The 12500-nt window shown below is 44.6% G+C and overlaps 2 protein-coding genes across 2 annotated transcripts in view; one reads left to right on the top strand and one right to left on the bottom strand.

Annotated features, from left to right (window-relative positions):
* Positions 1-6708, bottom strand: part of clint1a (clathrin interactor 1a) — a 24690-nt gene extending 17982 nt beyond the window's left edge. Inside the window, exons 1-4 of the mRNA XM_062548540.1 lie at positions 6518-6708; positions 1926-2030; positions 1631-1727; positions 656-764 (exon numbers count right to left, since the gene is read on the bottom strand). Of these exons, the coding sequence (XP_062404524.1) occupies positions 656-764; positions 1631-1727; positions 1926-2030; positions 6518-6558 (352 nt within the window). The 5' untranslated portion in view covers positions 6559-6708. The remainder of the gene's footprint in view (positions 1-655; positions 765-1630; positions 1728-1925; positions 2031-6517) is intronic.
* A 2895-nt stretch (positions 6709-9603) lies between these two features.
* The window catches only part of LOC134095156 (EF-hand calcium-binding domain-containing protein 9-like), a 5161-nt gene continuing 2264 nt past the window's right edge, over positions 9604-12500 (top strand). Inside the window, exons 1-3 of the mRNA XM_062548541.1 lie at positions 9604-9741; positions 10313-10461; positions 11072-11248. Of these exons, the coding sequence (XP_062404525.1) occupies positions 9606-9741; positions 10313-10461; positions 11072-11248 (462 nt within the window). The 5' untranslated portion in view covers positions 9604-9605. The remainder of the gene's footprint in view (positions 9742-10312; positions 10462-11071; positions 11249-12500) is intronic.

The raw sequence follows: 12500 nt of genomic DNA, 5'->3' as shown, positions 1-12500 counted from the left end.
TTTATGTAACATATGCACCGGGGCTCAAAAAAGGTTGAAAAACACTGGATTAAGTAACTTTATGAGAGTGTGTTTGTGTGTGTGTGTGTGTGTGTGTGCTTGTGTGTGTACCTATGCAGTGGTAGCTCTCTATAGAGCGCTGGTCATACAGGTGTGTGTGTGTGTGTGTGTGTGTGTGTGTGTGTCTGTGTGTGTGTGTGTGTGTGTGTACCTATGCAGTGTTAGCTCTCTATAGAGCGCTGGTCATACAGGTGTGTGTGTGTGTGTGTGTGTGTGTGTGTGTGTCTGTGTGTGTGTGTGTGTGTGTGTACCTATGCAGTGTTAGCTCTCTATAGAGCGCAGGTCATACAGGTGTGTGTGTGTGTGTGTGTGTGTGTGTGTGTGTGTGTGTGTGTGTGTGTGTGTGTGTGTGTGTGTGTGTGTGTGTGTGTGTGTGTGTGTACCTATGCAGTGGTAGCTCTCTATAGAGCGCAGGTCATACAGGTGTGTGTGTGTGTGTGTGTGTGTGTGTGTGTGTGTGTGTGTGTGTGTGTGTGTGTGTGTACCTATGCAGTGGTAGCTCTCTATAGAGCGCTGGTCATACAGGTGTGTGTGTGTGTGTGTGTGTGTGTGTGTGTGTGTGTGTGTGTGTGTGTGTGTGTGTGTGTGTGTGTACCTATGCAGTGGTAGCTCTCTATAGAGCGCAGGTCGTACAGGTGTTCTCTGGAACTGGTGACGACTCTCTCGGACCCATTTTTAATCAAGTAGGACAACAGCAACAGGGACTGCTCACGGACACAGACACACACACACAGACACACAGACACACAGACACACAGACACACAGACACACAGACACACAGACACAGACACAGACACAATAATCAACACTGGTTATGAAAAGATCATTAGGCAGTAAATTACAACATTAGACACAAACTACATGGATATCCGCTGCAGCTCTGAACACACACACATGCGCACACACACACACACATGCACACACAGGGCCGGTCCTTTGCAAAAAACCCAAACAAACCAAAAAAAACAGACATGTGACAACCACCAACACCCACAAAATCAAGGCCTACGCACGCACGCACGCACGCACGCACGCACGAACCAAACAGCTGACTGTGCACCAGAAGAAATCACCAATTCAAAATATCACATGACACAACTACAAGCAACCATGCCACAGCGTCCTCATTATCTTACCTTAGAACTCAGCCCTCAGCCCTCGCGGTGGATGCGCTAGCATCATTGCTATCCGCCAGGAGGCCCATCCTCCTACGGTCCCAACATTAAGCCAACAATTCTTTGTGTTTTCTGCCTCCTTTTTATTTTCTAATTTCTACCTCACATCTCGTTTCTATTCTCTTCTTTTCTGGCTACCAGCTTTGTTTACCGACATTTGTTTTGGTTAGTAAAAACAGAGTCTCACGTCCTAACTGGGCTATACTACACCATGGGGAGGGGGGATGACGACGACACAACTTTTGCTACATTTTTTTAAATAACATTACATTAGATTACATTAAAAATGTTTTTTTAAATCCTCTTTGCTACCCCCGCAGAACCAGCCCTGCACACACACACACACACACACACACACACACACACCTGCACGCACACACACACACGCACACACCTTATAAACTCTTCTCCAGTTCTTCTTGTTGTCTTTGAGCATTCTGGTCCACAGCATGTTCATCACTTCGGGAAACTGCTCGTACATGAATGTGCATCTGAAGGGACACACACACACACACACACACACACACACGATTATTGACCTACAATTACATGCAGACATCCATCATCATAACAATAAATGCTAGCATGCACACATACACACTCACAGACAGACACAGATACACACACACAGACAGACAGACAGACAGACAGACAGACAGACAGACAGACAGACACACACACACACACACCTGGCGATCTCTCCCATGAGCTGGCCTGAAGGTCCCCAGGGGTCATCGTTGGTGGCCTCCCGCACCTTGGACTCAATCTCAGTGTAGTTCATCACCACGTTGGTCCTGAGAACACACACACACACACACACACACCAGAAACACAGAGCATCAACATCACATCACACAGTCACACACACAGCATTTATTTAACACACACAGCATTTATTTAACACACACACACACACACACACACACACACACACACACACACACACACACACACACACACACACACACACGATACTAGCCCAGGTCCTTAACCACTACACACAAGGGATACTAGCCCAGGTCCTTAACCACTATGCTACCACCACACCTGGAATGCGAGTGTGTCCACAAATGGAGAGGAAGGGAGTACACACACACACGAGTGAAACCAGTTTGTCTAACAAGATACCCTGGTGACAAAAGCACACACACAATCCAGGCAGGGTGGGGCAGAGCCAGTGTGTGAGAGAAGAGGGAGTGTGTGTGTGTGTGTGTGTGTGTGTGTGAGAGTGAGTGATATAGGTTATGGTTATGCTATGTTGCTTAGCAGACATACAGTGGGGAGCACATGTATTTGATACCATGCTAAAACAGAAATATAAAATCATCATTTGACAATTGATCTTAATGCCTCTATCTAAAAAATGAGTAAAAATCAGACCGCCAAGGACACCAATTTTCTTTGTGATTGAAGAATGTATCGTAAATAAATAAACGTTTTCCTTAAATGCTAAGGGAAGGAAGTATTTGACCCCCTATGTAAACCTATGGGAATTTAACACATAGGGTTAACATAGGGGCCGGGCAGATTTTTATTTTTTAAAGGCCAGCTATTTCATGGATCCAGGATATTATGCATCCTGATTAAGTTCCCTTGGCCTTTGGAATTAAAATAGCCCCACATCATCACATACCCTTCACCATAGCTAGAGATTGGCATGGTGCTTTTTCCAGTAGGCCTATTAGCCTGTTTGATGCTCATTGAGCTCAATGCAAATCAAACAGGCTAATAGGCCTACTAGCATTTAAGAAGAGCATGTATTTATTTACGATACATTCTTCACAAAGAAAATTGGTGTACTTAACGGTTTTATTTTTAATCATTTTCTGAAAGACATTATGATAAATTGTCAAATGATGATGTTATATTCTTTAGCATGGTATCAAATACATTTTCTCCCCACTGTACAGTATATAGTGATATAGGAGGGAGAGTCTGCAGTGCACCGCAACTGTGTGTGTGTGTGTGTGTGTGTATATGTGTGTGTGTGTGTGTGTGTGTGTGTGTGTGTGTGTGAGAAATAAGAAGGAGAGTGTGTGTGTGTGTGTGTACTTAACGGTTTTATTTTTAATCATTTTCTGAAAGACATTATGATAAATTGTCAAATGATGATGTTATATTCTTTAGCATGGTATCAAATACATTTTCTCCCCACTGTATATAGTGATATAGGAGGGAGAGTCTGCAGTGCACCGCAACTGTGTGTGTGTGTGTGTGTGTGTGTGTGTGTGTGTGTGTGTGTGTGTGTGTGTGAGAAATAAGAAGGAGAGTGTGTGTGTGTGTGTGTGCGTGAAATAAGAAGGAGAGAGTGTGTGTGTGTGAAATAAGTAGGAGAGTGTGTGTGAGTGTGTGTGTGTGTGTGTGTAATAAGGAGAGTGTGTGTGCAGTGCACTGCCACTGTGTGTGTGTGTGTGTGTGTGTGTGTGTGTGTGTGTGTTTTAAGCTGATTATCAACTTTTTTGGTAATCAATAAACCAATCATATCAATAAACCAATCTGGGCCATTTTTTACTTAGACATCTCAAAAGAAGTCAAACTATTAATTTTGTGGAAAAAAACAGTAGGTAACAGAAGGTCTCTTTAAACTGAAAACAGTACCAACTAGATTTTGATAGACAGATACTTTATTGATCCCCAAAGGGAAATTCAAGATATCAGATTAACAACACTTGACCAGATTAGATTATTAGATTGCATTAGATTGGCAGAATGTGTGTGTCCGTACACGGAATACCTAAATAAAGTGAGTGTAGCTGCCATGGAGTTAGTGTGTGTGTGTGTGTGCGTGTGTGTGTGTGTGTGTGTGTGTGTGTGCGTGCATGAGAGAGAGAAGCGTAAAAAGTGTGTGTGATATGAGTGCATGAGAGAGAACCTGTGTGCATGTTTTGTTTGTGTGCTTATGCGTGAAAAAGCAAGACATATCTATACAGTTATCTAGTTGTACGTGTGTGTGTGTGAGAATCTGTACAGTTATGTGATGCGTGTGAGAGAGATGTACCTATGATACCATGTGTGTGTGTGTGTGTAAGTAGTACCTTGGTACCAACCCTGAAATGACACCACAGCACCCATCACAGAACTAACAGGCTGGATTACAGTAGGTTGTGATGGCAGATATAAACGGATAAGTAATAAGTGACCAGATTAACAGGCCCTTCATCAAGCACTGGTACTGGTTGGGTATTTTAATCTCAATTTTAATCTCAATGTATTACCCATCATGACACTGTATTTGAGTGTGTGTGTGTAAAAGGGATCATGACACTGTAATTGAGTGTGTGTGTGTGTAAGGGATCGTGACACTGTACTGTAAGGGATCATGACACTGTATTTGAGAGAGTGTGTGTGTGTGTGTGTGTGTGTGTAAGGGATCATGACACTGTATTTGAGTGTGTGTGTGTGTAAGGGACCATGACACTGTATTTGAGTGTGTGTGTGTGTGTGTGTAAGGGATCATGACACTGTATTTGAGTGTGTGTGTGCAAGGGATCATGACACTGTATTTGAGTGTGTGTGTGTGTGTGTGTGTGTGTGTGTATGTGTGTGTAAGGGATCGTGACACTGTATTTGAGTGTGTGTGTGTGTGTGTGTGTGTGTGTGTGTAAGGGATCGTGACACCTTTCTAGTCTCTATGCATCGGGCAACACTATACTTGAGTGTGCAAATTGCCAGTGCAGGTTTGTGTAGATTCAGATTCAAATTCAGATTCAGAAAACTTTTAGTCCCCGAGGAGCAATTAGCCAACCCATCCATTAAGGGGTTAGAATGTATGCAATGTTAAGAATAATAATAAATCGACAAATAAATAAGTGTGTGCGTACTACAGCAGTCATACATCTGTATTATGTGTGTATGTCTGCATGTGTGTATGTGCATGTGTGTGAGTATGTGCATGTGAGTGTGTGTATGTGTCTGTACCACTGTGAAAGTGCTTGTACTCGATGTATTGTTTCATCATAAGACAGTAATCTACAATCTGATGGCTCAGTAGAACGGATGTCCTGATGACTGTCAAAACAAACGACTTACGTCTGTGTGTGTGTGTGTGTGTGTGTGTGGTTTCAGCAAGGGGGGTTGACAAAGCGTGTACTCTTGACTTCGTCATTCATACACAAATACAAATACAACTCATGACACGTTTCAAATTGCACCCTACACCTAACAGACATACACACACACACACACACACACACACACACACACACACACACACACACACACACACACACACATGAACCAGCTGTACGTACACACAGGTGTTTTGCTAACAAAAAATACCAGTCACCTCACTAGTTTGTAACTGTTCAGTCAACGCGGAAGTCAGATGAAAAAGTTTGACCTGAGAGTGACCTAAGAGTATTTGCCCCGCGAGCTTCAGCTCAATGGCACGTTAAAGAGCGCTCGTGCCCGGTCTCGGCTACCGGGAGCCTCTTGCCAACCGCACTAAACCACACGCGCACCGGCGGGAGACACTCTTTTCGTGATAATTTTAACCGCTGGACAACAACTGGCGACCCGGAAGTGAGCTAGCGAGTCGCCTGACAGGTTGTTAAAGATAAACGTCGGAAGCGTTCTTTACGAGCGCGGCCGCATAGCATCTGCCCGTTAGAAAAATACTTTCTGAACCGACTAACCGAGGCCGCCCCAACGGGTCTCGAGAAAGTGCCCGCAGCAACACGGTGATGACATGTCACAGCCCCACGGGCCGAGCTGGCGACTCCAGCTAGCTAATTACAGGAGCTGCCGTTACAGAACAACACCGTCGGCCTGAACGTGTAGCTTAACAAAATGGGAAAACCTGTCTTACATTAAAATATATACACACAACGGCAAATGACACATCCTACAAACGTTAAAAAGAGGCATATGACAGCCTAGTCGCCCCGCAAAGTTTGTTGTGGCCAGTAGCTAGATAGAGTCCTAGCCAGCTAATTTCAATACTTTGCAAACGTCACAAGTTAGCAATTGTTAGCTAGCTCTCTGTGAGCTTATTTACACTACCAGTAGCTAACTTGCATTATTGATTGTCAAGTTCACGACAATGCGTATTGGCTATTATGTTAACCAACTTAGCAAGGCTACTTCTTGTAAGAAATAGGACGGATACATGTATGGCAAAACTTTTTCGTTTCCACCACCTAGCCACTTAGCTTAGCATAGCACCTGAACACAAAACAGCGACGTGACGTCAGACACTGGGTACGTGTCTTTCTGAAACAGGTACAAACTTCCGATTCCCTCAAAACATTAAGATATTCGCTTTCGGCACCGCGGTACTCACGCTTTATCGACCAACTCCCGAACTTTCCACATGTTCAGCATTTTGGCTCCGTCAACAGAGGCTTTCCGCCGCAAGGACCAGAGTTTCTTTCTCGCCTGTTCACTCCAGTGACTGAAGCAGGCGGGCTGTCACCCAGAGGAAACCTTGAACTCGTCGAACTGGCCACCTCTCCCTCCGCGCCCCGCTGCTGCCGGGCCGCCAGGTTACTACGGAGACGCTCTGCCAACGTCACACTGGCGTACAGTGCGTAAAAGCGATGTAGGATTTGTAGTCTTTCCGCCTGGTGAACGTAGCTTAGCCTACTGCAACCGGCACGCAGGTAGACCGGCAGGTAGCCTTCTTGCAGCAAGATTCGTTTTTAAAGAAGCTCTGTAGGTTTAACATCTTTCTCAGTGCCTGCAGTTCGCTTTGATTGACACCACGCAACATGGACACCTACCAGATTAACATCAACAGTATTATCATTATTATTAGCCTATTATTATTATTTAGGATTATTTCCATAGCTTAATGGGATTTTATTGATTAAATGCTCTGACTGTTACCATGGCGACTGTGCTGAACAGGGCCTACAAGTTAACCATCCGGTCTGGTTACACCGCAGACTGCGCCTATTGCCATAGGCACACGCACACACGCACACACACACACACACACACACACACACACACACACACACACACACACACTGAAGAATGTGTTTTGGTGAAAGGAATGAAAAGTTGGTCCCTGTATGAACACAGAGTCAACTCTTCCTATACCCCACAAGCCAGGCCTAGAGACTGATGACTGATCTTATGGAGTAACCCTAGGTCCTTAATAGTGACATAGGACAGGTGTGCTCCATAGAGTTACATAGGACAGGTGTGCTCAATAGTTACTGTACATAGGACAGGTGTGCTCAATAGAGTTACATAGGACAGGTGTGCCCAATAGAGTTACATAGGACAGGTGTGCTCCATAGAGTTACATAGGACAGGTGTGCTCAATAGAGTTACATAGGACAGGTGTGCTCAATAGTTACTGTACATAGGACAGGTGTGCTCAATAGAGTTACATAGGACAGGTGTGCTCAATAGTTACTGTACATAGGACAGGTGTGCTCAATAGAGTTACATAGGACAGGTGTGCCCAATAGAGTTACATAGGACAGGTGTGCTCCATAGAGTTACATAGGACAGGTGTGCTCAATAGAGTTACATAGGACAGGTGTGCTCAATAGTTACTGTACATAGGACAGGTGTGCTCAATAGAGTTACATAGGACAGGTGTGCTCAATAGTTACTGTACATAGGACAGGTGTGCTCAATAGAGTTACATAGGACAGGTGTGCCCAATAGAGTTACATAGGACAGGTGTGCTCCATAGAGTTACATAGGACAGGTGTGCTCAATAGAGTTACATAGGACAGGTGTGCCCAATAGAGTTACATAGGACAGGTGTGCTCAATAGAGTTACATAGGACAGGTGTGCCCAATAGAGTAACATAGGACAGGTGTGCTCAATAGTTACATTGGACAGGTGTGCCCAATAGTTACATAGGACAGGTGTGCCCAATAGAGTAACATAGGACAGGTGTGCCCAATAGAGTTACATAGGACAGGTGTGCTCAATAGTTACATTGGACAGGTGTGCCCAATAGTTACATAGGACAGGTGTGCCCAATAGAGTAACATAGGACAGGTGTGCCCAATAGAGTTACATAGGACAGGTGTGCTCCATAGAGTAACATAGGACAGGTGTGCTCAATAGTTACATTGGACAGGTGTGCTCAATAGTTACTGTACATAGGACAGGTGTGCTCAATAGTTACATTGGACAGGTGTGCTCAATAGTTACTGTACATAGGACAGGTGTGCTCCATAGAGTAACATAGGACAGGTGTGCTCAATAGTTACATTGGACAGGTGTGCTCAATAGTTACTGTACATAGGACAGGTGTGCTCAATAGTTACATAGGACAGGTGTGCCCAATAGAGTAACATAGGACAGGTGTGCTCCATAGTTACATAGGACAGGTGTGCCCAATAGAGTTACATTGAACAGGTGTGCCCAATAGAGTAACATAGGACAGGTACGCTTAAAGGAATATTTCGTATTTTACACTTTAAGCCTGTTTTCTGTATTGCCTTGCATGAAAACGAGTGTTTGACACCGAAATCTCGACGATTGAGCCCGTTTGAGGAATTTGGCAGCTTTAGAATGGAGCTCTGTATAAAACGAACGTTTAGGGGTGTTTTAAGGACAGAATAGACCATGCACAAAGCGAGCAATGTCAAAGCCATACAGAGCTCCATTCTAAAGCTGCCAAATTCCACAAACAGGCTCAATCGTCGAAATTTCGGTGTCTAACACTCGTGCTTAATAAAGTTACGTAGTCTTTTTATGCTAAATTTGCCTTGAGTCCAAAAGTGTGGATACACAGACCTGACCTGATAAAAGCTAAACACTGTTTTGAGAGAAAGAGGAAATAATTCACAGAACACCTGTGTGTGTGTGTGTGTGTGTGTAACCAGAGCCATATCAATAGATCTCTCTAGGGCTGTGTGTGTAACATAATAGAGTGCGTAAGTGAAAGTGTCACGTTGTCCTGGTAACACGATTTCCTGTTCTAATGACCTGCAAGTGGCATATACTATTGCCTCACTGTGTTGTTTCTTTCAAAATGAAATTTTTTAAGCGCTAAAAATCACTACCATGTCGAGGCGTTTATGTATGCTTCTGGTGTACTAAAAGGAGACGTTCACGCTAGCATGAAAAAAAAGCTAGCTAATGTCAACCGATGTCAACTCGTAAATTAATTTGCGCAAAAACGTGGCTTTTTTCTGTAAAACAATCATCTGGCATAGGATTTCATATTGTGAATTTGGTTTGTTTAGAACAGAAATTTTGGTTGCTAAGGAAAAGTGACATCACACTTACGCACTCTAATGCAGTGCCTCCTGCTCTTTGTGATGTCACAGTGGCGTCACCATGGCAGGCCATACGAATCAAAGGTTCTAGAACAGAGCTGCGCTCTAGAATCTCTGGTATGAGTGGCCAGAGCCATATCTGTCCAGAGCAGGCTAGTGTGCGTGAGAGAGGCATCATGCGACTACTGAAGGGGGTTCTGTTGTCTTATCTGGACTTCAACAGCGTCTACTGTCTACTGTCTCTCAGGAACACCAAGATCCTGGTGGAGTACTTTAACATACTCGATGTGCACAACACCAATACTCTCAATGGTAAGGGTGATTTTCAACACACACACCTGACTTACTATCGAAAGGGCATGTCCCGTGTGTTAAATTGTGTAAAAACATTTTAATTTTTTTAAATGGGACATGTCTACTGAGTGAAATGTGTGTGTGTCTGTGTGTGTGTGACACATGTCTATTGAGTGAAATGTATGTGTGTGTGTGTGTGTGTGTGTGTTTGATTGACAGGTCTATTGAGTGAAATATACAGTGTGTGTGTGTGCGTGCGTGCATGGGACATGTGTAGTGAAATGTATCTGTGTGTGTGTTTGTGTGTGTGTAATGTTGTGTATATGTGTGTGTGTGTGTGTGTGTGTGTGTGTGTAATGTTGTGTATATGTGTGTGTGTGTGTGTGTGTGTGTGTGTGTAATGTTGTGTATATGTGTGTGTGTGTGTGTGTGTGTGTGTGTGTGTGTAATGTTGTGTATATGTGTGTGTGTGTGTGTGTGTGTCTGTGTGTGTGTGTGTGTGTGTGTGAGTGTGTGTGTGTGTGTGTGTGTGTGTGTGTGTGTGTGTGTGTGTGTGTGTGTGTGCGCGTGTCCTGTATGACCGCCTCAGATGTCCAGTTCGCCCACTTCATGCGGGAGGTCACGACCTTCGGGGAGAAGGAGATCATGATGACCTTTGACATGCTGGACTGGAACGCCAGCGGAGTCATCGGCTTCCAACAGTTCTACATGCTGGTGTGCATCCTACTGAGCAGCCAGGTACACACACACACACACACACACACACACACACACACACACACACAGACTACAGTTCTACATGCTGGTGTGCATCCTACTGAGCAGCCAGGTACACACACACACACACACACACACACACACACACACACACACACACACACACACAGACTACAGTTCTACATGCTGGTGTGCATCCTACTGAGCAACCAGGTACACACACACACACACACACACACACACACACACACACACACACACACACACACACACACACACACACACACACAGACTACAGTTCTACATGCTGGTCTGCATCCTACTGAGCAGCCAGGTACACACACACACACACACACACACACACACACACACACACACACACACACACACACACACACACACACAGACTACAGTTCTACCTGCTGGTCTGCATCCTACTGAGCAGCCAGGTACACACACACACACACACACACACACACACACAGACACACACACACACACACACACACACACACACACACAGACTACAGTTCTACATGCTGGTGTGCATCCTACTGAGCAGCCAGGCACACACACACACACTCACACTCATGTGTATGTGTGTGCGTGCGGTGTGTGTGTGTGTGTGTAGCATCGCGTGGAGAAGAACTTCATCTTCCGTCACTCGCGTCCGGTGTTTGAGCTGCTGGACATGGATGGGGGGCGGACCATCAGCCCCGCAGAGTTCCATAGCTCCGCCTTCCTCTTCAACCTCAAGCGCCACGCCCTCAGCAAGATCTTCTACGACTTCGATGTGACAGGAGACGAGGTAAACACACACACACACACACACACACACACACACACACACACACACACACACACACACACACACACACACACACACACACACACACACACACACACACACACACACACACACACACACATCATACACACACACATATCAACCTCAAGCGCCACGCCCTCAGCAAGATCTTCTACGACTTTGATGTGACAGGAGACGAGGTAAACACACACACACACACACACACACACACACACACACACACACACATACACACACACACACACGCACACACACACACACACATCATACACACACATACATATCAACCTCAAGCGCCACGCCCTCAGCAAGATCTTCTACGACTTTGATGTGACAGGAGACGAGGTAAACACACACACACACACACACACACACACACACACACACATACACACACACACATCAACCTCAAGGGCCACGCCCTCAGCAAGATCTTCTACGACTTTGATGTGACAGGAGACGAGGTAAACACACACACACACACACACACATACACACACACACACACACACACACATATTTATACACACACATATATACAGTGCCTATAGAAAGTCATCATACCCCTTTGAAGTAGTTACTTTTTTTGTCTAACAGCCTGAAATCAGAACCCATTTTAAAAAAAAAATCTTATTCAAGTTTTATTTACAAATGTAGCTGTACAAAATAATGAAATAAAAAAGAAAACAGTTCTGAAAATTAATTTTAAAAATTGAAAACTAGAATAACAGGGTTGTAAAAGTCATCATACGCCTGATTTGATACTTTTTAGAGCTTCCTTTTGCTTTCATTACAGCCCTCAATCTGTCTGGACATGTCTCTATTAGCTTTGCACACCTAGATTGGGGAATATTGCACAATCTTCCTAGCAGAATTGTTCAAATTCAGTCAAATTTTGTGGGGAAACGGCGATGGACTGCTCTCTCCAAGTCAATCCACAGATGTTCTATAGGATTTAAGTCAGGACTCAGACTGGGCCACTCAAGGACATTCTCCTTCCTTGGCCACTGCTTTGTTCTATTGGCAGTATGATTAGGATCATTGTCGTGTTGGAAGGTGAATGACCTGTCCATCTTCAGCTGTCTAGCAGAGGGACGCAGGTTTTCCTCAAGGATTTGGGTGTACTTGGCAGCATTCATTTTCCCTTCTATCCAGACCAATTGCCCAGTCCCCGCTGAAGAGAAACATCCCCACAACATAATGTTGCCCCTATGCGCTATGTTTAGTAAGT

The sequence above is a fragment of the Sardina pilchardus genome, chromosome 11, assembly GCF_963854185.1.
Source record: "Sardina pilchardus chromosome 11, fSarPil1.1, whole genome shotgun sequence".
In the NCBI taxonomy this organism is placed as follows: domain Eukaryota; kingdom Metazoa; phylum Chordata; class Actinopteri; order Clupeiformes; family Clupeidae; genus Sardina; species Sardina pilchardus.
This window is presented reverse-complemented; position numbering and strand designations above follow the sequence as displayed.